The 26,508-nt window shown below is 38.4% G+C and overlaps 4 protein-coding genes across 5 annotated transcripts in view; 2 read left to right on the top strand and 2 right to left on the bottom strand.

The window, feature by feature from the left end:
* The window catches only part of RunxB (RUNX family transcription factor Runt related B), a 30,687-nt gene extending 27,483 nt beyond the window's left edge, over window positions 1-3,204 (top strand). The window contains exons 4-5 of the mRNA XM_028316650.1: window positions 1,595-1,756; window positions 2,319-3,204. Of these exons, the coding sequence (XP_028172451.1) occupies window positions 1,595-1,756; window positions 2,319-2,812 (656 nt within the window). The 3' untranslated portion in view covers window positions 2,813-3,204. The remainder of the gene's footprint in view (window positions 1-1,594; window positions 1,757-2,318) is intronic.
* A 416-nt stretch (window positions 3,205-3,620) lies between these two features.
* On the bottom strand, window positions 3,621-13,673 carry LOC114361561 (carboxypeptidase A1). The gene is made up of 15 exons (XM_028316635.1): window positions 13,548-13,673; window positions 13,075-13,235; window positions 12,526-12,651; window positions 12,060-12,156; window positions 10,947-11,093; window positions 9,625-9,881; window positions 9,098-9,198; window positions 7,628-7,822; window positions 6,970-7,023; window positions 6,546-6,679; window positions 6,084-6,244; window positions 5,459-5,581; window positions 4,887-4,992; window positions 4,545-4,691; window positions 3,621-4,151 (listed from the first exon to the last, which is right to left on the bottom strand). Exons 1-15 carry the CDS (start codon window positions 13,671-13,673, stop codon window positions 3,879-3,881), a joined length of 2,208 nt encoding a protein of 735 aa, XP_028172436.1. The 3' UTR covers window positions 3,621-3,878.
* A 3,400-nt stretch (window positions 13,674-17,073) lies between these two features.
* On the top strand, window positions 17,074-20,092 carry LOC114361560 (carboxypeptidase B). Its single transcript, XM_028316634.1, has 8 exons — window positions 17,074-17,209; window positions 17,737-17,934; window positions 18,295-18,428; window positions 18,543-18,703; window positions 18,920-19,045; window positions 19,301-19,406; window positions 19,485-19,631; window positions 19,808-20,092. The coding sequence occupies exons 2-8, from the start codon at window positions 17,769-17,771 to the stop codon at window positions 20,090-20,092; spliced, it is 1,125 nt and encodes a 374-aa protein (XP_028172435.1). The 5' UTR covers window positions 17,074-17,209; window positions 17,737-17,768.
* Window positions 20,093-20,200: 108 nt separating this feature from the next.
* On the bottom strand, window positions 20,201-22,976 carry LOC114361577 (carboxypeptidase B). 2 transcript variants are annotated; one of them, XM_028316654.1, is made up of 9 exons: window positions 22,868-22,976; window positions 22,539-22,781; window positions 22,311-22,391; window positions 22,099-22,232; window positions 21,603-21,763; window positions 21,189-21,311; window positions 21,007-21,112; window positions 20,691-20,837; window positions 20,201-20,488 (listed from the first exon to the last, which is right to left on the bottom strand). In XM_028316654.1, the coding sequence occupies exons 2-9, from the start codon at window positions 22,687-22,689 to the stop codon at window positions 20,249-20,251; spliced, it is 1,143 nt and encodes a 380-aa protein (XP_028172455.1). In that variant the 5' UTR covers window positions 22,690-22,781; window positions 22,868-22,976; the 3' UTR covers window positions 20,201-20,248. The 2 variants fall into 2 exon arrangements, with proteins under 2 accessions (XP_028172455.1, XP_028172456.1); XM_028316655.1 differs by having other exon boundaries at window positions 20,309-20,488; window positions 20,691-20,784.
* Window positions 22,977-26,508: the final 3,532 nt, after the last annotated feature.

Here is a 26,508-nt window from a genome sequence, read left to right as displayed (position 1 = left end):
CTGGGTCGTGGTTGGGATACTGCTCCAGTTTGTAATGGGTTTAATTCAATTGCTTTGGACTATTCTAGAAAATAATGCAACAATTTGACCGAGTTTTCCTTTGGTTTCGTAATAAACTCGTATGTCAGATGATTTTCCAATTATAGTAGTCATTCATCTTTTACGAGTAGGTACATCTATTAAAGAGTAAACATCATACGATCACATTTCAAAAGTGTTTATCATTTAGTAAGAAACGAATATATCTTTTTATAATATTTTCCGATAGCTTCTTAGAAAATTCTTACACGTAATAAGAATATTCTGAAAACACTGGTACAGCCGACGTATAAACAGAAAACGGGCCATCTGTATCCACAATTGTTTTCCCACCTCCGAATCGGTGGTGCGGAGATAACACCGAGGAGTGCCGCGGCGGAGATAAGGCGCTCTAGCTCGAAACAGTGCCGTATTCAGGCCGACAGGGGCTGTCGTGCACTGCCCTTAGTGGGAAAAACGTTAAATTAAAATTAATCAAATAGGTAATTCAAAAGTTAGTCCCCGTTAGTTAGAACCCCATCGTCCGCTGGGAAAAACGTTAAATTAAAATTAATTAAATAAGTAATTCAAATTAGTTAATACCCGTTAGTTACGAGTAGAACCCTAAAGTCCGCTGGCCTATTGTGGTGAACCCACTTAATAAATCATATTATTTAGCGAAGTTGGGATTTGTTATCGATAGACCAACGACCTCAGAAGAGTTATCAATGAAAATTTATTAGGCTAACTTTTTGGTACACACACAAATAATCAGATAATTTTCACAATCTAAGCCACGTGGCGTGGTCCACGTGTGTATTGGTCTTCGCACAAATAATGAAAGTCGAGTTGAAGTCATAAAATGTTAGTTAATCAGTCTTTTTTTAAATTAACAAGAAAAGCAATCACATAGATGCATTAATAATAACAAGTCTAGCACTTACCACATGTAGAACTTCAGTAAACGGGCCTCTCGTTCTTGTAGTTCCGAGCCCCACAGCCCTTCGCTACGTCCCTGCTTTGTATTTCTCATTATTTAAATATTCTAATGACAGCGCTAAGCGCCGTCAGTGGGGCGTTCGGTGATAACTCTCGAGCCATTGTTTCGCTGATTGAGTTCTGATGGAAGTAGGTTAAGGATTATGGTCTCGGTGAGATTTTGTCAGTTTGTTGATTTTGTGGATAGCCTGGAATTCATTCGAAATAAACAGTATATTCAGTGTATTCGTCTGAGACAAAAGTCTTAAAACTACTTATTGAATACTCAACTACACTACGCTACTCTTTCTGTAAGTAATACATTAAATTGTGTAAGGCAAGGTATACCTATAACATCCGTGAATGTCGTAAGAGGCGATTAAGGGAATATCATCATCATCATCGAACATCTGGCTTCCCCAACCCGTGTGGGAAAGACCGTGGATAATATGTATGTTAAAATTGGTAACTTCCATTCGCTTCTTCAAAAGAGGGTCATCCTCTAACAGTAGTTAGAGTGGAGACTGACCTGATGATGATCTTGAGTAGCAGAAGAATTTATCTTTGAAAACAAACTTACCTGATTACACCTTCACAGGCATAGCGCACCAGCTAGCCGGTCTCCCCGGAGGAGAGTGGGGCGCGCTGGCCCGCCACTACCCGCCGCCCCTCCTCCCGTCGCACGCGCATTTCACGCCGCACGTGCTACCACCGGCGCACGCGCAGCCGCCGCACGTGCCACCGCCGCCGCATGAGACTGGTGAGAACTTCTAGACTATTCTATTCTTAAGTTATTATAGTCTGTCTTCCCTACTAATAAGGTTGAAAATAAAAAGGCCTCAAAGGACCATGCAAATGAAATCGTATCCACCTGACATCAGCCGTTGGTATAGATAGGGTTTTAATGCAAATTGAAATAGGGATGTTTCCTGGGTCAAAAAGCAAGAGTTTTAATTAGTCCGTCAGTTAACTTATCAAAAAATACTCTACACGTATTTTTCACTTTTTCAAACTAATGAAAAGAGGCCCGTGACGTCAATGCGTGCATAAAAGTGCCGCACGTTGTGACGGCGTGCGGAACTTCAACGCACCATAACTATGTATTTTTTTGTTAGATTGACAAATAAAAATATATGTGTCCAATATTTTTTGATATTAAAACATGACGGACTAAAAAAAAAATTTTAGGAAACTAGCTTATTGTCGTAGACGTCACCAAGACATCATCTAGGTCACTGCTCAACAAAGGACTTGATGACGAAACATAGTGATTCTATTCGGGTAAAGAGAAAGATGTTATTTATCGTCTATCTTTTTGTCAGATGTCACATCGGAGACACCAACGACGATGCACGCTCATAGCACGACCAGTCCCGCCAACTCTCGCCCGAGTTCGCCACAGGATGACGACATCTCCGTGACGGCTTCAAGCAGTCCCCCGCCAGACGATCGTCCTGGAGCATTCACATCAGTTACCAGAACACGAAAGCCGCTGCAGCCGCTGCCAGCACCCTCGAGTCTTTTTCACAGCGCTTTAGCCGCTCAACTATTCCTCAACTCACCTCTTCTACCCACGCCACCAGCCTGGTTGTACTCACAACTATACGGAGGCTACGATTGGTGGCTGAGACCACCTCCGCCACAAGAAGACTCCAACCATTCAAGCCCAGAAAGAGAAGAAGAAGGCTCGACCACCTCGGCTGCTAGCAAGAAAAGACCTGCCTCACCTGAGTGGTCAGAACAAGGCGTCCGGACTCGCAGCAAATCTCTCATCACGTCAGAAAGACGGCCGGTGGACGTGTGGCGTCCATACTAGTCGAAACTTTCGCACTTGCGACGAATACAGGAAGTTTATCGTTTATTTTGTAAGTTTGTGTTCGGCTTGTTTACCGTCCGGGTGAGAATCGAAGTGGACTCGTCACTAGATTTGTGTAAGGCCCGGTGTACACGGCATGCTCGCGCTATGGACGTTTCTTGAATGGATATTGGATGTGTAGCCCTAGGTCTAGGTGACGATGTGCAATATAGGTTAGGTTCGTGCCATGTAAACTGGGGGATACGAATTCGGTAAGCTAGTGATACATTATTGTGGATAGGTGTTTTTACGTTAGATAAATGAATGTGAATTTCTTATCGTAACGTTTAATAAATTGTTGACTGTATTATAAGATAATGCAAAGTCTGTAAATAAAGTTATCGACATTTTTAGCGTCTAGTTTTATTCTTTAAATATTGAAGTATGAGACATGAAAGAATGGCTGACTGGATCTCAATTTGGTAAGTTATTTTAACTGACTCATCGATTGAAAACTATTGAAATGTGCTAAGTACTTTTGTCTTTGTTATCTCCAAATCTTCAAATTAAATCAATAAATGAGCAAAATTGATCGAAAAACAAGCGCCAATTTCCTTAATAAATACATACTAAGTGCCCATATTCCCAAAGTTGCAACTAAATATTGTGTTCCAAGTCATTACCATCTATAACGCTGTGGTAAGCACTAGGCTGTTTTATATTAATTTAAATTTTATTTACAGTTCTGGCAACCTGCCCCGACTCATTTGTGTAAATAATGATTTTGCATTCCACTTTTATTTACGTGGGTCCAAGTTAAACAGCGTACATTTTGCTAAATATTGTATTTCGTAATTTAAATTACATTTTAAAACGCAATTGTAAAAATTACGCCTCATCTTGCTTTGTTTACTTTTTGCTCTTAATATTAACAGGACGTGTTAGGTAGAAATATTGACATACGTACAAATTAGATCTTTTACATTTACGTGAAACCAATGGCGTTCTTAAGGTTAAATCACATGAGTATAAAGTTAACATTATCACTTTCATTTTGTAAAACTATTTTGATCTTATTTAAAGGGCTCTATTTAGGGCAAACACAGTTCCCAACGCCTTTACACCGTCTGTCAACAAAATCCATGAGTCTCATCACACCGCTGTAGACCTCCGATGCCGTGGATACGATCTCTTCCTTGGGCAGAAGGAACCGGTGCTTTTTCCCTCGTAGCTCTACCATATATGAGTAGGGGATGTTGGCGACTGCGTAGCTCCAATCTGTACTGGTGCCAGAAGCGAAGTACATGAGGTCTTTTGTGCTGCCCACTTTGTAGGTGTGACCACTGGCGTCGTGGATTGCCTGCAAGAGAAAAAACCTTGGTAAAAATTATGGACTTTTTTTTTGGGATTATGTTATGTTGTGGAAGTTATTGGGGTAGGCCTATGTTCAGCAGTGGACGTCCTGTGGCTTAAATGATGACGATGATGTTTTTACTCCGTAGATTTTGTATAGTATAGGGACGCTGTTTCTTTGCTAATTTTATTGACTGTTATTGACATCAAAGCTATGAAAATGTAATTGTATAATTATAATTTATTGATAAAACAGAAATTGGGTTTTAGGAGCAAAATGAACAGCTATTTGAAAGAAGTTGGATTATTAGTAAATTGTGTCAACTATCCTTCGCAAAATAATTTGAAAACATTTGTAAATTTTTAACGATTTTATAGAATAAAACAAAATATAATTTACCTTCGCCATGGCAGTGCCACCCTCAAGCATCTCGACGTAGTCCGGACAGGGGTCTCCGGTGTAGCCCCATGGGAAAATTATCACTTCACCATAGCTATGGAACGACAGGAACACTTTGAACGTCGTATCCGACTCTAGGATCGCTTTCTGAAAGAAATAAATACACGTAAGTATTGCACATTGCGCTATTTAGATGGAATGTACAGCGTCAAATAGTTAGATACCCAAAGTGACTAAAAAGTTCGCGTAACGTCTTTGTTACAATTAGAATAAGGTTGTGTTGTCAACTTTTTGGTCACTTTGAGTGTCACTTAATAAAAGAAGAAATAAAATAAAAATTACCTTCACTGCAACAGTTTCTGGTTCCGAAAAAGGTTTAGGGCCTCTGTAGAATATGTTCCCTGGATCTTCTGAAGAGCCTTCTTCTCCTTTCTCTCCCCAACCGTAACTGAAGAACAAACAACAAAATAAATTCAAAGTAAATAAACAGTTTGACATGTGCTGTCAATACAATGAAGTCGACCACCACAATGAATCGGTCTAGACAAAGTGCACATTGTAATCCCAAACCAGTCGAAAAATGGTCGAAAGGCCTTTTTTGTACGGAGTTATGACTGATTCGATTTTCGATTCGATCAAAAAGTGCAACTTGTCTAGGGGGGCATAATCGAAACTGTAAATCGCTCGGACACAGATACATTATGTTTTTTGAAGCTACTAAAAATAAAGATTGTCAGTAAATTCAACAGTTTTCAGCAAATCGAGACAATAGAAATCAAATTGTTACCGCGGTTTCATGCGACCGCTTATGGTTCCACGAGTTAAAGAAGTTGTGTCTTGAAATTATTTGTCATGTCAAATACTTAATAATTCTGAACCTGAAACTGAGAAATTGATGAGAGTTGAATTCATACCTGAAATTCCTGTTCAAATCGACGCCGACGCACTCGCCGTAGCGCGCGCGGTTCTTCCGCCACATGCGGTCGTGCGTGTGCGTGTATTCATAGCCGTCTGGGTTCATGACTGGGAGGATATACCTGGGAATACCAGAAAGTTATTAGATATGCCAAATATACAATTATAGGTAGGAGTAGGTAGAAATTCGAAATAGGACATGGTAACTATGACAAGCCCTAAATGGGTGACGTCACAAATAATTTAATGCCCGTTTTCACTATCAATCCCTAATTTTTTAATGACCTATGTAAACAAAATTCCTGTTGTGTTACCATAGGAGTCACTTAAAATTAGGGATTGATGGTGAAAACGGGCATAAGTCTTTTAATTCTGTCAGTAGCTCACTAAAATTTTTGCATGGCAACTTTCCAAAGCTGCTTGAAGAGCAAAAGTCAGCACTTCATCTCACAGATATCTTTTAAACTTTAGAAGCAAAGGCGAATATACGTATGTATATTGATAAAAGTAATTTTGTTCAATGAACATTTTTGCTGGTTACAAATTACAATCTTTCCTTTTAGGTGACTATTACTGACGTTGGGAGACGCGCTCTTTCTGTCAGGTGTGAAAGAAGAAACTCACCAGTCCTTATTAGTGACGCTCTCCGGCTGCTCGTTGAAGGTCCTCACGATCCGGTCAGCTATGAAGGTGACGACTGCTGTGCTGATCCACTCCCGCGGGTGTATCGACCCGTCGAGCCACACGCCCGCGTTGTCCCGGTTGCCGTTGGATATTTTGAGCATCTACAAATACATAACAGGAAAATCGGATAAGATTTATTATGAGTTAAGTAAAAGTGTAGGCCAAATCCTTTATTTCCCTTTGATAAACAAGAAAGGGTAAAACGATGCTCAAATTCACCTCGCAATACAGGGAAGAATTACTTTAAATAGTTCACATTACAAGAGCAAACGGACCTCATTTGTGTTTTTTTAGCTACTTTGACGTTACATATTATAGCAAGAAATAGATCTTGTAATATAACTTTAAAAACTAAGTTTATGCATAGCGAGAAGCTCTACTTTAAAATGATATAAAACTTACCTTTATATCCCTTCCTTCAGCTGACTTTCCGATGACACTCACACTACACAAGTACGGGTATTCCAGGACCAAGCTGTCCATGAAGTTGTATATGGCATACAATCGGTGATAGTTCTTCCAATCCATGCCTCTGCCTGACATAGCAACAGAACTGTTTTAACGCAGTCACAGAACGAGGAGTCTATATTTAATATTTATAACGTCTATTAGAGAGTAAACGCGAAATGTAAGTGATGATTGTAAGTCGCACCCTGAGCTTTATATCTGACTGAGCTACTAATAGAAATTACTTTGCTAATTAGTTTAACTGCATTACTTAATCACCTATGAGAATACAATACATGAAATTTTTAAGTGGCCTTAAATTGGTGTTTTGGATAAAGTAATTTGTAAATGAGTCATTATAAGTATCTCAAATGAGTACCTGGGTGAAATCTTTTTCGCGGTAATGTAACGGATTGCCGTCTTATCTTGTTACCTACAATCGTTTAGATAATAATTAGCCAAAATGATAGGTAGGTATTACCTATTTAAAGTTAAAAGTAACATGCTAATTTAAAAAAATAATTGAAATTATAATGAAATGTACCTACTCGTATGTAGAGAAAGTTAGCTGTTTCGATTTAACAGTCATCATATCAGTTTGTTTTAATATTTTATTATAGTAATGCAATAAAACTGATTTTATTGTCTCGAGTGAGTCATTTATGTATGCATTTCATGTTAAAAGGCATGGTAGTTAAAATTAAATAACAATGAAAAAATACAATAAATCTCTTATTGTATGAAAAACTACCCAGCAAAATAACAAGTAATAAAACTAATGATCCTAACTATAAATATATCAACAACGATGTATTTTAATAAATAGCACGACTCAAGGTATTAAAGTTGCGGGCAAAAGCTAGTTAATAAGAACAATATTGGATAGATACAGGAGTCTTCTATTTTATAGTTTTTGCTATGGATAAACATTTTGTATTTGAATATGAACCACATCAAGAGCCCGGAACTACGCAAAAATACCATTGGCGATCAAATAACTCTGTGGTAAAAAAAATGCAAGAAAAATCAAGACTTACGATTTTCTGCGGAGTTTCTTCTGTTATTCTTTGAAAAAGAGCCGCCCTGTTCCCTCTCCATCATCAGACCCACGTCGCCAATGGCCACCGAGAAGGGGATCTCTCTTTCGTGGAGCATACCAGCCACTTGTGAGGATCGGGAGGATTCCACCATTATATCCATCGTGCTGCGTTCTTCTTTCCAGATCGTTAATGCTGAAATTAAAGTGATGTTCAGTAATAATCTAAATAATATATGATTTTTATTAATACGCTTGTAAGGTTTGCAATCCCGCAAAAGCTAGCGCCATGTTTAGTCTATAATTTTCACCGGCTGTTTCATTTTTACTACATGCGATGCACCTTCCGATGAAGTTTTTGGAGGTAATTATTTTGTAGGTAGATAATCCGTGACACCGCAATTCTTTGCCATCAAGATCAATCATCTATCACGTAACATTCAGATGGTTTTATTTTGAATTTCGGAATGTTTCTTTTAAAAGCCTTCAGTTTTGTCATTCATTCATAACGTGCGGGATTGCAAACCCAAAGCACGTGTAATCTTAATTTTGTTTTAACTTGATACTAAAGTTACAATGAATGTACCTTCAATGCTAGAAAAAATCAATAGCAGCATTATCGCCAGCATAGTTCTTACGTATATTAGTTCAATCAACGTGAATAGCATTTCTTCTGCTAATCTCAGTGTGGTTTGTTAGAGCTTTAACATGTTGCGAGCCATCATATTCTTCGTCATTGGATAATTCAGATTAGCTATTTGAGTTGTAAAGTAAGTTTTATTCTTGTCATTTAGGTGCTGTAGTTTGAGTAGGCATATCAAATGATTCCACATTGGTTTGGGTAGTTACTCCTGACATATCCACGACAGTTTGAGAGGCTAACTGAGAAGTGTCCACGTTTGTCTGTGTAGTGATTTCAGATACATCTACGTTGGTTTGAGTAGTCATTTCAGATATGTCCACATTTGTTGAGGTTGCTAGATCCCTAAAACTGATCGAAAATCTTATAGCAGTGAGTATGAGGCTTGTAGCATAGCATTTGAAACTTTGGCTACTTTACCTCATTGTTATATCCTTTGGAATCAGACGAGAATATTTGAAGAATGACGTCAAACGATTACATAATTAACATAGCTTCCGGTTCTGGCATAATGTTTTTTGTTTATAAACAAGTTCTTTTATTGTGGCTTTTGCGGTATTGAAGACGAACGAGATTGCAAACCCTACAAGCTTATCGATTTTAAAGCAATTAACCGATCAGGAAAAAAAAGGGAATTTTGAAGTGCGATATAGACCAAATTATTTTGATTTTATTTCAGTTATCAATATCAATTTCATCACGAAATGATACCTCTGAGAATCCCCTCGGGGCACTGGAAGACCGCATTATTGAGAGATATCAGTTTACCCAGGATTGCTTTCATATCATTTTTAAATAATAATTATTTTAACTAAATGAATGCTAAATTACCGCCCACTGTGTCCAGAGACTTGACGAAATATCTTTGCCCCTCCCTAACAAATTTTACCTCCCATACTTGGGTTTTATCACTGATTGGTGCCACTTTGATAATTTTGTTTCACTGGTAACGAAAAGAATTAAATTTTAAAATGCTGATTGTTTACTTTTGCAATTTTGAATGATTTGACGGCAGGACATTTTTCAAATGACAATGATTAATGTCATCTGACAAATTAAACACATAAAATAATTTGAGGTTTCATTAAATTTTTTAAGCATTTTGGTCGCAACTACGGTCGACGGTCGAGTCTTTTTCGAGAGAGGAAAAAATTGAGGAAAATATTCACACAGTAACGTATTATTCCTCAGTGTTCCACCTCAATGTAATACCATTAACCATTCATTATTTTTTCTTATTAATATTAGTTTTTGGTATTTTACATGACATTTTAAGGTAATATTTATTATGTCCATTATTACGTCTTTGGGTTTTAATTTAGCTCTATAAACACTTATTACCTTACCTTACACTCTACTTCTTCAATTTATCCACCGGGTGTTTGTCCACAAACTCCATAAGCGCCTTCACACAGTTCAAGATCTCGTTCCCTGTTTCTTCTATTTCTTCCTTAGGCAGCTTGAACTTGTGCTTCCTACTCCTCAGCTCTATGAGGTAGCAGAAGGGTATACCGGCTTCACCGTAGCTCCAATCGTTACTGGTACCGGCTGCACCATACATTACATCCCTGGATATGCCCACCTTGTAAGTATTGCCGCTGGCTTCGTAGATAGCCTGTGGGAAAAAGGTAAACGGAAAGTTATAGAACATCAAGATTCTGCATATTTATCTCTTTTGTTAAAACGTGTGTAAGCAAAATGTGTGCAAAGAGTATCTAAATCAATAATTAACTTTTAAAAAAAATAAAACCGACTTCAAATGCGTGAACACAAAAAAAAACTAAAAATTAAAAATATTGCGTATAAAAAAGTTCATCCCCAATTTTCCACCCTTGGGGGTGAAATATTTACTTCAAATTCGCATGAAACCACCCTTTTGATAATACCTATTCAACAAAAAAAGAATCGTTCAAATTGATTTATAATCGGCGGAGATATTGCTTATAAAAAAGTTCATCTCGAATTTTCCACCCTTGGGGGTTGTTTTTTCTATTATTAAATTTAAATGGGACCACCCTTGAGGTATTACCTATACGCCGAAAAAAGATTTGTTCAAATCGGTTCATAATTGGCGGAGTTATCGTGTAACAAACATAGAAAAAAAAAAACATACGGGTCGAATTGAGAACCTCCTCCTTTTTTGAAGTCGGTTGAAAAGTGAGTAAACGTTAACTGTTTTATATCAGTTATTTGCATAAACTGCAATAGGTTAGGCTCATGGTTAGGTTTCATTTTTTTTTCATAAACTGTAATATAAAGGATTCCTCTGCAAGATTTTACGTGTAATTAACTAAAAATATTATGTAATGATGTTAAGTATCTAAATCATTCTATATTTTTGTCGTATGCCCCAGAAATTTTGTCATAATTAGGCTGAGTTGCACCATTTAACTTTAACCGTGACTATAGCGATAACCGGTGATTTTTGTATGGAGTTTGACAGATTTTTGACGTTTGTTAAAGTAAAAGTAACATGGTGCAACCAAGCCTTAAAATCTGTCTGCAGCAAGAATGACTCAGAAGCTCATTTGTAGGTGATTAGTGTACTTTCGTTATGTTATTATCTTTTATCGCTCCTTTGTTAACGACAAGTGTATCTAAGTGTTTTGCCAGTGGAATCATACTACACAAGATGCCATGCTTAGCTATCGATATCTGTAAAATTGATGACGTCATTCACCTTCGACATGACCGTAGCTCCTTCCAGCAACCTCACATAGTCCGGGCACAGGTCTTCCTTGAAGGCGAACGGGAATATGATCACCTGGCCGTAGCTGTGTAGAGTGATGTACACTTTGAACGATATTCCCGTATTTATCAACATGTCCTGCAATGACAAGGATTTGGTCAAGCGTGAAATATTGGCACGTAGAGGTTCCGTGAAAAGTTTGGGGTTGGTTTTTTTGCCGAATATTTCATGTATTTTACTCTCTGTACTGTTGTTAAATTAGTCTTATTTTGTAGTCCTATACTCGTAGGAGCATTCTGAAAGTGTAATTTTTCCAAGTTCATGTGGTCCTTACGGGAATCAAACCAGTGACTTTGAATCTTAATTTCCATAACTTAACTAAGGAAACTTTTACTAAGATTAGTAGCCTAATTTATTTGTTGCCAAAAAAGAATGCGGGGCTCATTCAGTTTTACAGCAAAAATTCCAGAATCAATACTTTTACACAAAGATTCAACTGAATAAATCAAGTAACTAGTAAATAAATCAGAGCTTTACGGGCAAATTCGTTAATTCCCAGCCCAATGAACCCTAATAGGGAATTAATATAATGTAACAGAATAATGTAAACCGTTGCATTGAATTGATTTACGACTAAATCCTGTTTGAACTTTAATCTGGGCGCGCGCCGCTGACGGCACGATCGCGGCATCAGGCATTACTGCTAAATGATTGCGTCGCACGTGTTGTTGATCATTGGAAATCACAATCTTTACAAAAGATACAGCTTTAAATATCTTTACAGTAGACAAAAACTTGGATTCCACTGCATTGGGATAAAGACGGGTCAAATCTATTGACTGAGCTGAGCTTAGTGAAAAAAGATGCAATGACCTATCGCGAACTAATGTACAGGCAACGCCATCTATTGGTGGATTTTTTATTCACTTAATGGATAACTATGAATAATTAAATAGTGAACTCATACATCATTTCTGTTAAGATGTACCTACAATAGTATGTTTGTTTTAAAAATGAATGAAACACTTAAAAGTATTACGTCTAAAAATGAACGTTTCAGCCGAAAGACGTCCACTGCTGGACAAAGGCTTAAATGGTTCTTACCCTCATAGCACTTGACTCCGGCTCGGAAAACGCCTCTGGTCCTCTGTAGAACGCGTTCGCTGGGTTTCCCGACGAGCCCTTTCCACCCCAACCGGAGCTGAATTGATATTACTTCATAATAATTAAAATACCACTTCATTATGCCTATTTGCATTACAGACGAACTGTTTGTTTACTCTAAATTAATAGAATGTAGCCTTTTCTGTGCGTTATGCCAAATTGCCAACCATTGAATTTAGATTAGTAGTTATAACATGAAAAAATGTGTAAAAAGAAAGCATTCAATGGTCTCAGAAAATCTAGTTTAGTGTCTCAAAAGCCTATAATGGGCATGACGAGTCCAAAATTTTCATTGTTTTTGGACCTCAAGACAAGGGAATAAAGTTAAAAATATGGTGGGGACTATATTCCCACTGTCGTATAAAAGGCTAAACATATCAAATAAGTTAACTAAAATATTACAGACCTAAAATTTCGGTTCAAATCGACTCCCACACATTCCCCGGCATGCCAGGCTCTGTTTTTTCGCCACAAACGGTTCACAGTGTGACTGTACACGTAGCCATCTGGATTTACTACTGGAAGAAAATACCTAGAAACATAACCATTAAACAAATTGATCTTGAACCATTAATGAAATAGAGCTCAATTTTCTTTAAATCCTTATAGATTCCAGTTAGTTAAAGTGGCAATGGGCAGGGCATATAGTACGCAGAACTGACGGCCGATGGGGCAGCAAGGTTCTGGAGTGGAGGCCACGTACCGGAAAGGGCAGCGTAGGACGTCCACCCACAAGGTGGACCGACGACCTCATTAAGGTAGCGGGAAGGCACTGGATGCAGGTCACCAACTGGCCATTGTGGAAATCATTAAGGGAGGCCTCTGTTTAGCAGTGGACGTCCTATGGCTGAAATGATGATGATGAGATTCCAGTTGTAAACTTGAAAAACTCTAAATACCAACAATGTATTTAAAATTTTTTAAAGCTTGGTCTTACTTATTTGGTCATACTTACCAGTCTTTGTTAGTAACGCTGTTAGGCATGGTATTGAAGTTAGTCGCAATATGGTTGGCGATGTACGTGGCAACGGCTGGGGCGATCCACTCCCGCGCATGTATGCCCGCGTCTATCCACACGCATGCGTTGGTTGTGTCACTGTTCGATATCTTGAGTATCTATTTTATAAACAAAGGAAAGGAAACATAAGTATTGTAATACTCCTTTGAAATGTATAACCACAATGGAGTTTAGAAGTAGATCAAAATTAGTGTATTTCTCTACTATCGTGTGGGCCGTTATAACTGAGCGTTATTAATCTGCCGCAGGCTTCATGAATACGGGACTATCCCCACCTCTCTTTCCCAACGCTGCAACTCCTGTGTAGCTAGGATCTACAACTTGACCGCCAATAAAAACCCTTCCAAAAGGCTTCATGAATAGTTTTGCAGGTGTTCAAGATTTTCTAACCATAATGTGTTCTGTGATACCTTTAGATCTCTTCCCTCGAGTGATTTCCCAATAGCTCCAGCAGTGCATATTGAAGGGTAGTCATACTCAAGGTCATCCATAAATCCATGTATGACATCCAGAGTGTGGTAGTCGTTCCAATCCATTCGAGGTGGTTGAGATTGCTTTTCATCTTCTAAAATAAGGTCAAGAACATTTTTAAAAGTAGGCTTAGTTCATAGAAAGATTTTGTTAGGTATTAAACTATTTTGCTTACTTTCTTCGGTGATACTGGCTTTTATAGGCGTAGGAGTTTTAATTATTACAGGTTCATCACTGTCGTAATGATGTTCGGTGCAAAAGATGGTAGGACTGCTCCTGCTTTCCAGAACTATATGGTTGCTGTCGTCACTCTCCAATATGTGAATCATCTTACTCAGTTTTACGTGGGCCTTCAATTTAGAAGATGGTGTTTGCTGGAGCATATTTTTATAGTAGTTGCTGTAAGCACCAGTGGATTCTGGCACACTATCGTCGTACCGTTCGAGCAATAATTTGATGGTTTCTTCATATTTGTTCTTGTGATTGTGGTAGCTTCCACTGGAGTTTGGAGGGTCGCTATCATTTTGGGTACCTTCAGAGTTGTATGCGGAATCGTCAGGGTTGTAGTAAGTAATCTGACCACGTCTGGAGAAATGATGGTTGGGGTTCATGCAAGAAAGGTGACAAGTGTGACCTAATTTATCCATTTTAAACTTGTTTAGAATATGGTGTGTGGAGTCCTGTGTCTTGAGTTTAGTAACTAATGTTTTTTTCTTGTTGTATGTTACATGGCAGCGATAGAAAATCTTGCTTAGGTCAACTAAATAGAATAAGGAGTGAATTCATTTTATTGGGTTTATTTTGCTGTATTTTCTATTTTATCAATGACATGTTTTTATTATGGTGTGTGACAAGAATTGACATTATCGCATTGCCAAAATTACAACCAAAGACAAGGCACTCTATAGAAACAACCACAGAGAATACCGTACGGTAATCCAACGGTAATCTAAAAAACGAGTGTGCCTTTGGAGAAAATTTTAATCGATTCTCAACTCAATTCACTAATTTATTCAGTTCCACCCGCTTTGCGCTATCGCCAAAAAAATCTTGCACATTCATATTATAACTTTATTTCCTAACAAACTTAGGGAAAAAGAAAGAATAGAATTTAGAATGTAATTTTCAAAATAGACATCATAATTCTAATAAAATGAAACCCATCGAATATGGCGTTATCTCAAAAGGCGTTGTTAAATAGTTCTCACATCGGACGCGGAGACGACAGTTAAGTGCTGCGACGCCCCATAAGCGACTAATGAAAAACAAAGCCCCCACCCCACAGCCCCCACCCTCGACCTGTGAGCTACTAATTGTCAAATGGAAACTTCCTTGCTTACTTTAAATAGAGGCTATAATAAAAAGGGTATTAAAACACCAGACTAAGTTTTGTGGTCAGAACTTAGATCCGCTTGCGATTCCGAGTTTCAATTCTCAAAAAAATGTTCGTTCGTTTCAGCCAAATGACGTCCACTGCTGGACAAAGGCCTCCTCCAAGGTTTTCTACAATGCACGGTCCTGCGCTACCAAAAAATACAAAAACGCTACAAAAAATGTAACCTAAGCAAAATATCTCTAAATGTGAAATCGAAAACATTATTTAATAACAGTATAGGTACGAGTATAACCCTACGAAGCTTTCGTTTAAATCTACACACTTGCACCCACACAGAGCGATCAAAACCTCTCGCTGTTGATAATTGACAACCGTACGAAAAGCTTTTTTTCATTACTATTTTCCTCTTCCCCGACCAATTTAAAAAAACGGCACGTCAAAAGGCGGGATCAATCCGAGTGACATCAGAAGGCACCGATAAATCTAACAAGCGAGTAACAAGCCGGGCGCGCAATTAAAAAGATAAACGCGTAAGACCGAGTGGGTGGTGGAGACGTTTGGGGTCCCAGACTGGTTAGCGGGTTACCAAGTGATCGCCCCTACTAGTGGTACGTTTGACAGAAACGAGAAAGAAGTGAGAACGGTTCGAGATCAAATTGCGAGATTATAACATCGACATCCCACCAGCTCGCACTAAGACTAGGCGCAGACCACCGATTTTTAGTTGGCCGATAGTTGTGCCCGATTTTAAATGTATGAAGAATCAGCCAAATCGAATCGGTGTAATGTGCGTAGGTACTTCCATACATGCCTATTTGCCCATACTGATCAACTGCCCGACTAAACTATCTGCCGACGAAAATTCGATGGTTTGCGCCTAGGCTAAGCGTTTCGATGACTCTTTTATAATGCGAACAGCTAGGGACTGGAATTTGCTGCCTGCTGCTGTCTTTTCAAGGTGAGAGTGAATAGGCACTTACAGGGCTATGTATGTACCATCCTAGACTGCATTTTTACTTAACACGATGTGCGATTGCGGTCAAATACCTGCCTTGTCCTGCATAAAAAAGTGATATTGAAACTTTTAATCGAAAATGTTTTATTATTTTAGCGGCATTTACTACCCGCGGTCTGGTCAGGCAGGTCAGGTCAAAGTAGGTACATATTAATAAGAATTTGTATATTTTTCAAATCATAGCGACTTGCTGTTCGCTGTGCAAATACACAATAGGTATTATCCACTCACTAGATGGGGTCTGCGTTCAGGTTACTTTCACTTTGACCTGAAGGCAGACCCAGTTTATTAGTATGTATGTAGGCCATTTTCAGGGCATGAAAGTACGCCCCAATATAGACTTTATTTATTATCCTTGATTAAAAGCTCATTAGAAGTAGGTATAGAACATAGCACTGCCCAAAATCTTCTTGGGTGATCTTGCCTCTAAGTTGATCCTGGCCTTCAACAAAATATACCTTTGAACACTTTAGCGCATTGATTTAGGCATACAAGTTAACAATTTCAGTTCGAGATCACTTCGATACGTATAATAATTGTTATGTTCTATACATGGCACTTTACGGATGGATTTTACAGCTCTACAATGTACCAACGATGTTACTTGTTCAAAGTGACATCACAAAAATCGCTAGAATGATGTAGAATGACAAAGCTCATAAATTTTTCACTAAAAAGATTTGAAACCGAAAACGAGAACCAGTAGTAGTGTCTCCGTCTCATTATAGGGGAGTGCAGAGGGTCGGGCGGTCGTCGTCGAGGCGTTTACTGAAAATATCTGATTACATCTAATTATCGAGCGAGCGCTCCGGCGCGGCGCGGCGCGAGCCGTCTTGATTACGAGGCCATTGTGAGAGCAGCTGCAACAAGCAGATTAACGGATTGCTCGCTTTCTTCATTGTAGAGCTGAGGTTATTTGGCATTATGCCCTTTGACAGTTATTATATTCAAATGCAATATAGATGACCCACGCTGAAGTTTATAATCGTTTTAAAATACCTAAATCATTCACTTCATTTGAGCTCTATCCCGAACTCTATTACGTCACGTCATCTCGATGACTGCTTATTAAAATGTCAGACTAAGTCAAAATTCAAGGGTAGGTAATTAATTTCGCGAAAGCCTTTGTTCCAAAATCTTAGTGCAATTAATCAAAGTGGCACGGAAAGAAGCAAAATATCAAATATGGGACGTGAAGTGTTTAAAAGAAGGTCAAAAGATTTTTCTAAGAAGCTTAGACGCAAAAGGCGGTAGGTTCTTAGTTATCAACTCAATAGCCAATTTCTCAGTACTTGGCTAGGAGACTGGAACACTGATCATACTGGTCACACTGGAAGTTGGTAAATTAGATACCGTTTTTAGAGGAACAGTGACAAACGACCTCATAAAGGTAGCAGGAAGGCGCTGGTTGTAGGCCGCCACCAACCAGCCATTGTGGAAATCATTGGGGAGGCCTACGTTCAGCAGTGGATATCCTATGGCTGAATTAATGACGTGACAAGTCCGACGGACTTCAGATAAAAGTTATCTTTGAAATCCCTAGCTGGATTCGAACCCGAAATTAAAAATTGCGGCAGACTGTCAGATAACGGTGACCGTATTTTGGTAGTGGAATTTTCCTGTTCCCAATACGACCTTGTTTATTCTTATACATAGCAAGTGGGCGTAACAACACTTGTAATAGATTTTCAAGACCCTTACTAGCTTAAGGTCAACATCGATTCTGGGAACAATATGTTTAAGAATAGAAATATTCGATATTCCTGTCTTCTTCCAGCGGTAAGCATCTGCAAAGAATACAACTCGAACATGGACGTGATGGTGGAAGCCCAGAGGATCATGCAGGTGGAGAAACTCCTTCGAGAGAGAGAAATCTACTACGAGGTCACGGTGAACGACACGGCCGTCGTCAGCCATTCCCCTCATAGGGCTCGCAGCCCTATGGGCATAATTCAGAGGCCTAGGTCACCCATAAGTATGATTTTAAATTGATAACATGTTTGTTTTGTTATGCCATTTTATTTTCGGCAGAGTATGTTTGATTGTATAAATATTAAAATAATCCCACGCTAAACAGTTCATTCAGTAGAGAGGAAAAACGAATACTAACTAATAGAAATAACAATCTTGAACGGTCTGAAGTTGTTTTGGTTTCAAAATAGATTACTCACTGCTTGTTGCTCTGTATTTTGGTGATCATATGAATTGTGTAGCTTCGCTTTGTAACAAGTTTGTGCCTAATAATAAACTCTATTCTTGGAAACAAAACTTTTTTTTAAATTAAAGTTTGTGTGAAGAACTAGAACATGAAATAATATGAAAATAATAATTTCAGAAAGAGCTATGGATTGGAAAGACTTTTACCCCTTGCATGTCATATACAATTTTATGGATTTCTTAGAGGTACAGTTTCCCTCAACGTGCACAGTTAGTTGTATAGGAAAATCTGTAGAAGGCAGAGATATAAAGGTAAGAAACAGCAGATTACTTAATGATTTCTCCAATCTTTAGGCATGTCAATTTGTTATTTAGTTAGTGAGCTGCTTATTCGTCCATGGTTGTGTATTTTTTGGGCTTTTGCAGATGCTTAAAATTTCAAATAGTGACGCGAGCAACACGGCTGTTTGGTTAGACGGTGCCATACATTCGAGGGAGTGGATCAGTACATCAGTGGTCACTTACATAGCAGACCACCTTGCTAGAAACTTTGATGAACTCCCTGGAAGCATAACGAATAAAGATTGGTAATATTACTCTTTATATTCTTTTTGTACGTTTTTTTTTCCTTGGGGAGGAGCCTCTCCCTCTACCGCTACTAAGTTCACTAGTGTCGTCATCTATCTCCCAGTCTTTTACGTCAGTTCGAATCTATCTGAGCACCTTCCTCCCTGAAACACACTGTAGTGTCTTCTTCAGTCAGACATTCAGAATAATTCCTAATTGTACATCTTTTCTTTTAGGTACTTTGTTCCAATTGTCAACCCAGATGGCTACCATCACACTCACATTCTTGATCGAATGTGGCGCAAAAACAGAGCTCGAGTAGGCAATAATATTACTGGAGTCGATCTAAACAGAAACTTTTCGTAAGATTTTGATCTATCTATTATTTAAAGCATTTCAATGACAAGTACTTAAATGTCAAAGTAGATTCTGTCCTAGACATACATAAATACATATTGATTCTGAAGAAGCTTAGGCGTGGAATCATTTTTAATAACTGGGGAAACATCAGATAAACATGGATACCTAGACTATCTAGGTATCCATGTTTATCTGATGTTTCTGTGTTTACTTTTTCATTTATTTTTCAGAATCGTTTTATTGTTTGTTTATTTCAGACATTTCTGGGGACGGGGAGCCGGTGAATGTTCATCAGGGGACCCGTACCATATAAATTATCGTGGAACAGAACCTTTTTCGGAGCCAGAATCTGCTGCTGTCAAAGTTTGTTCCTTAACTCTAGAAAACTCTTGATAAGATATTATCTGCTAACCAATTGCCTGATGTTTTGAATATTTGCAGGATTTAATATTATACTCGGGGACCCCATTCAAGATTTTCTTAACATTTCATTCTTATAGTGAAGTGATATCGTTTCCTTGGTGCTACACAGCTGATCCTTGTATGGACTACGTCACTTTGCTAGAAGGTGGCACTATCATGGCCAAGGTAAATAAAACTCATTTAGGTAAATAATACTTTAAAGAGTGCGGGGCAATAGTATTAAAAAATTAAGAGTATTCCTCTGAGCAGAGCCAATGGAAATGAGTAGGTACCTCGAGTTTTAAAATGGTATCTACGATATTTATAGTATTTATCATAATAACTTATTTTATTATTTGCAGGCAATTTATGAAACAAACGGTCGCATGTACAAAGTTGGCAACTTCAAAGACCTCATGTATTACGCGTGTGGAACAAGCATAGACTGGAGCTATGGTGTAGCTCGTATACCGTTTTCATACCTCGTCGAGTTGAGAAGCAAAGAACACAGATTTCTACTACCCAAAGAACAAATACTAGACTGCTGTAGAGAAGTACTCAACGGCATAAAGGCTTTAGCACAATTCGTCGACACAAAAAAGTGTTTAAATCATGCTGTTATATCTAAAAGGAAATCAACTATGTAATGCTATTGTTTATGAATGTTTTAGAATGTGTATATTGTTGGTGATATCGTCAATAAAGGATTTATCAATACAATACTGTTTATTGTCACTTAACTTTATACCTACAACACCATTACAATAACAACTTAAGTTTCACTTTTATAATATTCTCACAGTTTATTTTTGGTCGACGTATTCCATGAAATTTTTGACGGCACTCCATATCTCCAAACACGTCTCGGCAATTTTGTCTCTTGGCAGTTTGAACTTATGCTTCTTGCTTCGCAGTTCGATCATGTAGGAGTAGGGGATCTTAGCGATGGCGTAACTCCAATCTATACTGGTGCCGCATGCATAGTAAGTCATGTCTTTTGTGCTGCCGACTTTGTAAGTCATTCCTGTCGCGTCGTAGATTGCCTGGAACAAAACTACGCTTTGAACCACTAATAGAAGCAATAACTGTAATTAATGAGTTTATTAAAGATTTAAAGGTAAATAATGGGGATGCAAACAATAATCGGTGCCACTAATAATCGCCGTCAATCATGACCCTTATTTATTTATACACGTCTAATTCAGTATTTAGTTGGAAGATACAAAAGATAAAAATATGACTTACTCTTGCCATAATCGCACCGCCTTCGAGCAGTCTCAAATAGTGGGGACATGGATCCTTTTTGAATCCCCACGGAAATATTATAAGCTCGAAATAGCTGTGGAACGACAGGAAAACTTTGAATGGCGTTGTCGACCCTAATATTGTATCCTGGAAAAAAACTTTCCGTTAGTTCACTCACGACATAGTGTTATGAATACCAGTATACTTTGCTGATTCAGAGAGATTCAAATAATAAGATTTTTGGATTGTTTATTGTAAGAAATAGAGAAGTGATCGCATGCAGGAAAAGATAATGTTGTTGTTATACGATTCTCACCCTTACGGCTGCGGTTTCTGGTTCCGAAAAGGGCGCTGGTCCTCTGTAAAACACATTGTTCGGGTCTTCTGAGGAACCTTCATCACCGTTATTACCCCATCCGTAACTGTTTGAAGAAAAAAGCAATTTACTTCATTTAGAAAGTCAGCTTCATTGAAGCACACAAGATCATCAATTGTTACCTGAAGTTTCTATTGAGGTCGACGCCATACTCTCCATCGTAACAGGCTCTGTTCTTCCTCCACATCCTGTCGTGGGTATACGTATATTCATACCCATCAGGGTTCAGAACAGGAACTATGTGCCTGCAAGTTTAATTTTTATCAAAATCAGTACTATCATTTTCTATTCAACAGCCGCCTGGTTAGGTGAACAGTCAAAAGTCGTGTCTTATAAAGATGAATAAGGTGAACAGGAAAGTCATATCTGTCGAAAAATCAAAACTTCTTGATGCAAAAAGCTGAAGCTAGAGTAAAATGGCGCGTATTAGGGTGGCCTATTTCCAGCAGTAGACTGTTATAGACTGGAAAAGATGATTATGTATAAAGTACGTATTACTATATGCTGTCGACTTTAAGTTCCCTGATATTCCTCACCAGTCCTTGTTGGTGATGGAGGTGGATAGATTCGGGAAGTTCTTGACGATGACGTCGGCTATGTAGGTGACGACGGCGGTGGTGATCCACTCGCGCGGGTGTATGGACCCGTCCAGCCAAACCGCGCAGTTGCTTGCGTTGCTGTTCGAAATTTTCAACATCTGTTGGGCATACGCATTTCATTTGAAAGATTCGAGTTTCAGTTTGAACTTTGAGATATTAAATTAAGTAAAGATTTTATTCTTATACACACCCTTTTTTCATTAATGTGCATTAATGGGAATATAACCTGGGAACTCTGAACAAGAGAGGTCAACTATCTCTATAACAACCATGGAAGCATATTATACTCGTAGGAGTTTTTTTATAGGACTGTGCAGTACTGTGCACGAGCTATTTGACGACGTGAGTTCCACTGGAATAGCCACAAATAGTGTGGTCGCATTCTTATTAAGCAAAAATGTGAAAGTGTAAAGTATAAATAAATTGTTTTTACTTTGATGTCGCGTCCTTCAACAGATTTCCCAATCACAGATACAGTACAAATTGCAGGAAAATCTCTCTCCAGTTCATCTAGAAATGCGTATATTACGTTCAGTCTGTGATATTTCTTCCAGTCCATTAATTTGACTGAAACAGAAAATGTAAATCAACAAAAGCAAAAAAAATATATGAATTAATGAATGTTGATAAGATTTTTATACGTACTTTTTCGTTTTTTCGGTTTATGATTTGGTATGATTATATGCTTTATACATTTTTGTATCATCCCGCTTGGAATGCATTTCCCTGCAACAAAACAGAATGCTATCAAGAACTTAGTTATGATAATTGTGATATGAGCACATTATGCTGCTATTTGCCTCAAAACGGTGCAATAAAGTTCACATTAGGAGAAAAGGTGTTATAAAAATTGTTAGGCAAACAAATCGCTACCTTTCCCTTTTCCAAATTTTGTTTGCGTGCCACTCTCGGTCTTATCGGCTTCCGGATGGAAATCCTCATCCTCAACTTCTTCCACTTGAAGAAAGTTCTTCCGTAAGACGCTTCCGACCTTCCGCGGGCCAGGGTCTACCACCACACTCATGGCTAATGACAGCAAACGTACACAATAATTTTGACGCTTATTTCTTGGATAAGGGCATCTGCCTTATCCTCATCCTATCTCACGGTCTGTAACTGCATTAAGAATCGTTAAAAAATATATTTAAGGAAGAAAATATTATTTGAGTTAGCGAAGAAATCGATTTTGGAAAGTACCAAACCTTTATTGCTTATTTATTGCTCTAAAACAACGATGAATTCAACTAAAACTTGATGTTTTTGTTATTAAATCTTATAGAAACACTAAAATTTTACATAGCTACACTGATAAATTTTGTTTGATTTCAAAAATGTGACCGTTGCTGGATGATGTAATGTCAAGTGACAAAAATAGCTTTCATAGATAATATAGAATATTTTTTGTCATTTTAAAAGTTGTATAATGAAGGAAAGAGATTGAATTCATTAGAGATTATCTCTGGTCAAGAAAATGGTTTTTGAGTCGAATATCTATAGTCTCATCGGTGTCTATAAGCATCTGTGTGGTATCAGATATGGATTGTCTAGTTTTCCCCGATTTAAAAATATAAAACTTACAAGATCTTTTGTGGGATAGTTATTTATTTTTTCATCTTTACTCCACAAAAGTAGGTAGGTATATCCGCCGATACAAAGGACGAATACTTGTGATCCCAAAATATTTGCGAGCTACAGCACCAAACCAGCCAATCGTAAATAATATTAAACCCTAACCGTACTTTCTTTTGTTTGCTTTTTCAGTGTCAAATTACGAGCACTCCTGTCGCGGTCACCTTCAATCAATCTCATTTGTTCGCAATTAGACGACGTCTGTCCTCGCACGGATAAAAGTTAGGGGCGTATTCTAAAACGAACCGTGGATGTAGGAAACAGTATGAATAAGTTTATAAATAAGGTTAAATATGCAAAATAAGAGTCAACTTTTCTTGTGTAAAGCATTCGGCTTTTGCTGTACGTAAAAGTTCAATCTGTTGAATTTTGTTCCCTATTAAAACAATCTAACAACGTATGGTTCTCTTTCATGAAATCTGCTCAATATGATTATTATTGATGATTGTGCTACGAGTACATAGTGAGTTTTTAGTTTTACACGTCAAAATAAAACATGGTCCTTCGAGCCCGACATGAACAATAGTAAGTATTGCTGTTCTCTGACTCTAGTCAATTGTGACGGCTCGTAATTCGTCCGACCACGACGCGTCCGGAGTTTTCGCGTGGTTTTCTAATCCGGACAGAAATTCGTCCACGATTTCGACACCGGCATCCGATTTAATTGGACGAGTTCAGTCGTGGCGAGCGATGCCAGAAATGGCGACTAGCGGAGTTAGAAGTCAACTTTTATGCAGACAGTAAAGTCAATGTTTAACGTCGTATAAAAATAGCGTTCAGTTTGTCTGAGCGCTGTACGAGTATACCTAATAGTTTGGGGTGCAAAAAAAGAATCCTCAAATATAGCCAATATATTTTTCGTTTAGGTTTATGAAGTCATCACTGATTTGTTGTTTATAGAAAGACATCACTGATCTGGAACTACTGACATAATGAGTGAACCAGGTTAATTTTTTCTGCGACAGACCGAATATCACGATGCGGAACCGCGAATTTCTTTGATAAATAAGTAGGTATCCTTGTAGCACAATTTAGTACACTACAGCATTTCTAGTCTCAAACTTAACAAAATTTCTACTGTTGGTGACAGGCTGCACACATAATAATCAGTTAAGCAACATAAATACTTTTATTATAAATACTATACAACTCTATTACACACACAAAACACGAACATAAAAAATACATCTAAAAAGAAATGTTATGGCGGCTACATAAAAAATATTTCCTTTTTTACTATTTTGGCATCCGAACTGTTTGCAAGACGGCTCGTAAACTGGAAGTAAGTGCCTAATCTAGCTGAGAACAGGGGAGAGCCATAAGTTCGATTCGGTCGTTATTAATGAACAGCGTTTGGCTAATTGAAACGTACGATGGCAGCGATGTTGTTTGCGTGGAGCCGGCTATACAGTCTGTCCCAAAAAGTAGTCTCAAGCCGAAGCCCAGAGGTAGAGCATCACTAGGGCTACCCGAATCACCTCTATGTATTAGATTTCTGTACTTAGGTGACTGACATAGCCCGCAGAATCGCTGAAATCAAGTGGCAGTGGGCAGGGCACATAGCTGACGGCCGCTGGGGCAGGAAAGTTCTTGAGTGGCGACCTCGAGCCGGAAGGCCTCCCACTAGGTGGACCGACGATCTGGTGAAGGTCGCGGGAGGCGCCTGGATGCGAGCGGCGCAGGACCGGTCTTTGTGGAAATCCTTGGGGGTGACCTTTGTCCAGCAGTGGACGTCTTTCGGCTGAAACGAACGATCGAACGAACTTAGGCACTTTTTGGTCACTGTGGCGCTAATAGTTAAGGTACATGCCCATGAATACTACGCCCAGCTGATTCAGAAGTATTTACATTCATAACACGAATGTAAATTAAAAAACGTTTAAAATTCTGTATGTTGTAACAAATATCGTAACTTGAAAAATATCAAAAGTTGCGGTGATTGGGGTAGCCCTAGTAATGCTCTACCTCTGGGCTTCGGCTTGACACTATATTTCAGGACACCCTGTATATAGCTGTATGGAGGTATGGTTTATGGTTGAAGTTAAACGAATTTGTTATCGAAATGCAGAGTGCTTGGTATTCGTATCATCATTTCTACAAGGATATTAATATTATTATTATGTTCTAAGGTACGGTCAGATCAACGCTAGAAACTAAGTATTAATGAGGCAAGCTAATGAGTATAAGTCGAATCTGATTCCTGCTAGGAGCAAAGACCGAGTGCAGCTCTATCTATTACTTACGGCGTATAACTTTTAATAAAACTGAATATACTACATTGTAATAACGAATATCTGCTTTATTTAGACAGAACTTAAGTTAATATCAAGGCAAGCTAATGAGCGTCAAGTCACATCTTATCGAGAGAGTATCGAGATATCTTATTGAACCAAGACACATTGCATTAATTTTAGGTGTCCTTCTTACTTTTTTTGGAATTATTGTTTAATGATTTAACTGGGGAACTGATTTGAAGCTATGAAAATAATACTGAGAAACATATTATCATTAGTGATCTGTTCGTTACAGTCAAATGACATCGACTGTTGGACAAAGGCCTCTCCCAAGGATTTCCACAACGCAACAGACAATATACCACTTATCTATCACGACCTATTAACTTCCTCCTCCATATTCTCATTACCCAGCTATTGTCTAACAACTACCTGCTAATGAGGCGAGCTAATTACTACTAAAGCTACTCGCGTCTGATCCGCGCTCAGGGAACAGGTTGATCGAGCGACCGCGTCGCGTGATTGCTCAAAGACTCGTGATTAGCTCATAGTTCTGGTCAGTTCTAACTAAGCAAGTTTATGGGAACAAAATGATGAGAAACAAGACTGAACTTACATTCACATATTAAAATAAAATATTGGTATTGTCTAACACCTACCTATTAATGAGGCGAGCTCATGAGCTAGTCGCGTCTGATCCGGGCTCAGGGCCCAGGTTGATCGAGCGACCGCGCCGCGTGATTGCTCAAAGACTCGTGATTAGCTCTACTATTCTGGCCAAAGCAAGACAATAGCATTGGTTAGGTACTGGGACAAAATGTCGAGAAATAAGACTTACTTTCATCCACATACTTAAATAAAGTTTTCCATTACACAGCTATTATCTAATAACTACCTACTAATGAGGCGAGCTAATTGAGCTACTCGCGTCTGATCCGGGCTCAGGGCCCAGGTTGATCGAGCGACCGCGCCGCGTGATT

Source organism: Ostrinia furnacalis, unplaced genomic scaffold, assembly GCF_004193835.3.
Source record: "Ostrinia furnacalis isolate ACB-3 unplaced genomic scaffold, ASM419383v2 OfSCF5820, whole genome shotgun sequence".
Lineage (NCBI taxonomy): Eukaryota > Metazoa > Arthropoda > Insecta > Lepidoptera > Crambidae > Ostrinia > Ostrinia furnacalis.
Note: the sequence above shows the minus strand (reverse complement) of the source record. Positions and strands in the feature narration are given on the sequence as shown.

What these genes read in the sequence shown, in the direction of transcription:
- LOC114361577 (XM_028316654.1), bottom strand. Translation starts at nt 22,689, where the DNA reads ATGAGTGTGGTGGTAGACCCTGGCCCGCGGAAGGTCGGAAGCGTCTTA. An exon ending in TAAACCGAAAAAACGAAAAA is followed by an intron (nt 22,233 to 22,310) that starts GTACGTATAAAA and finishes TTTCTGTTTCAG; the next exon opens with TCAAATTAATGGACTGGAAG. An exon ending in GCGGTGCGATTATGGCAAGA is followed by an intron (nt 20,489 to 20,690) that starts GTAAGTCATATT and finishes GTTTTGTTCCAG; the next exon opens with GCAATCTACGACGCGACAGG.
- LOC114361560 (XM_028316634.1), top strand. Translation starts at nt 17,769, where the DNA reads ATGGACGTGATGGTGGAAGCCCAGAGGATCATGCAGGTGGAGAAACTC. An exon ending in AGCATAACGAATAAAGATTG is followed by an intron (nt 18,704 to 18,919) that starts GTAATATTACTC and finishes CTTTTCTTTTAG; the next exon opens with GTACTTTGTTCCAATTGTCA. An exon ending in GATCTAAACAGAAACTTTTC is followed by an intron (nt 19,046 to 19,300) that starts GTAAGATTTTGA and finishes TGTTTATTTCAG; the next exon opens with ACATTTCTGGGGACGGGGAG.
- LOC114361561 (XM_028316635.1), bottom strand. Translation starts at nt 13,673, where the DNA reads ATGGATTGGAACGACTACCACACTCTGGATGTCATACATGGATTTATG. An exon ending in GATTTGAACCGAAATTTTAG is followed by an intron (nt 12,157 to 12,525) that starts GTCTGTAATATT and finishes ATATCAATTCAG; the next exon opens with CTCCGGTTGGGGTGGAAAGG. An exon ending in AGCGTCACTAATAAGGACTG is followed by an intron (nt 5,582 to 6,083) that starts GTGAGTTTCTTC and finishes TGGTATTCCCAG; the next exon opens with GTATATCCTCCCAGTCATGA.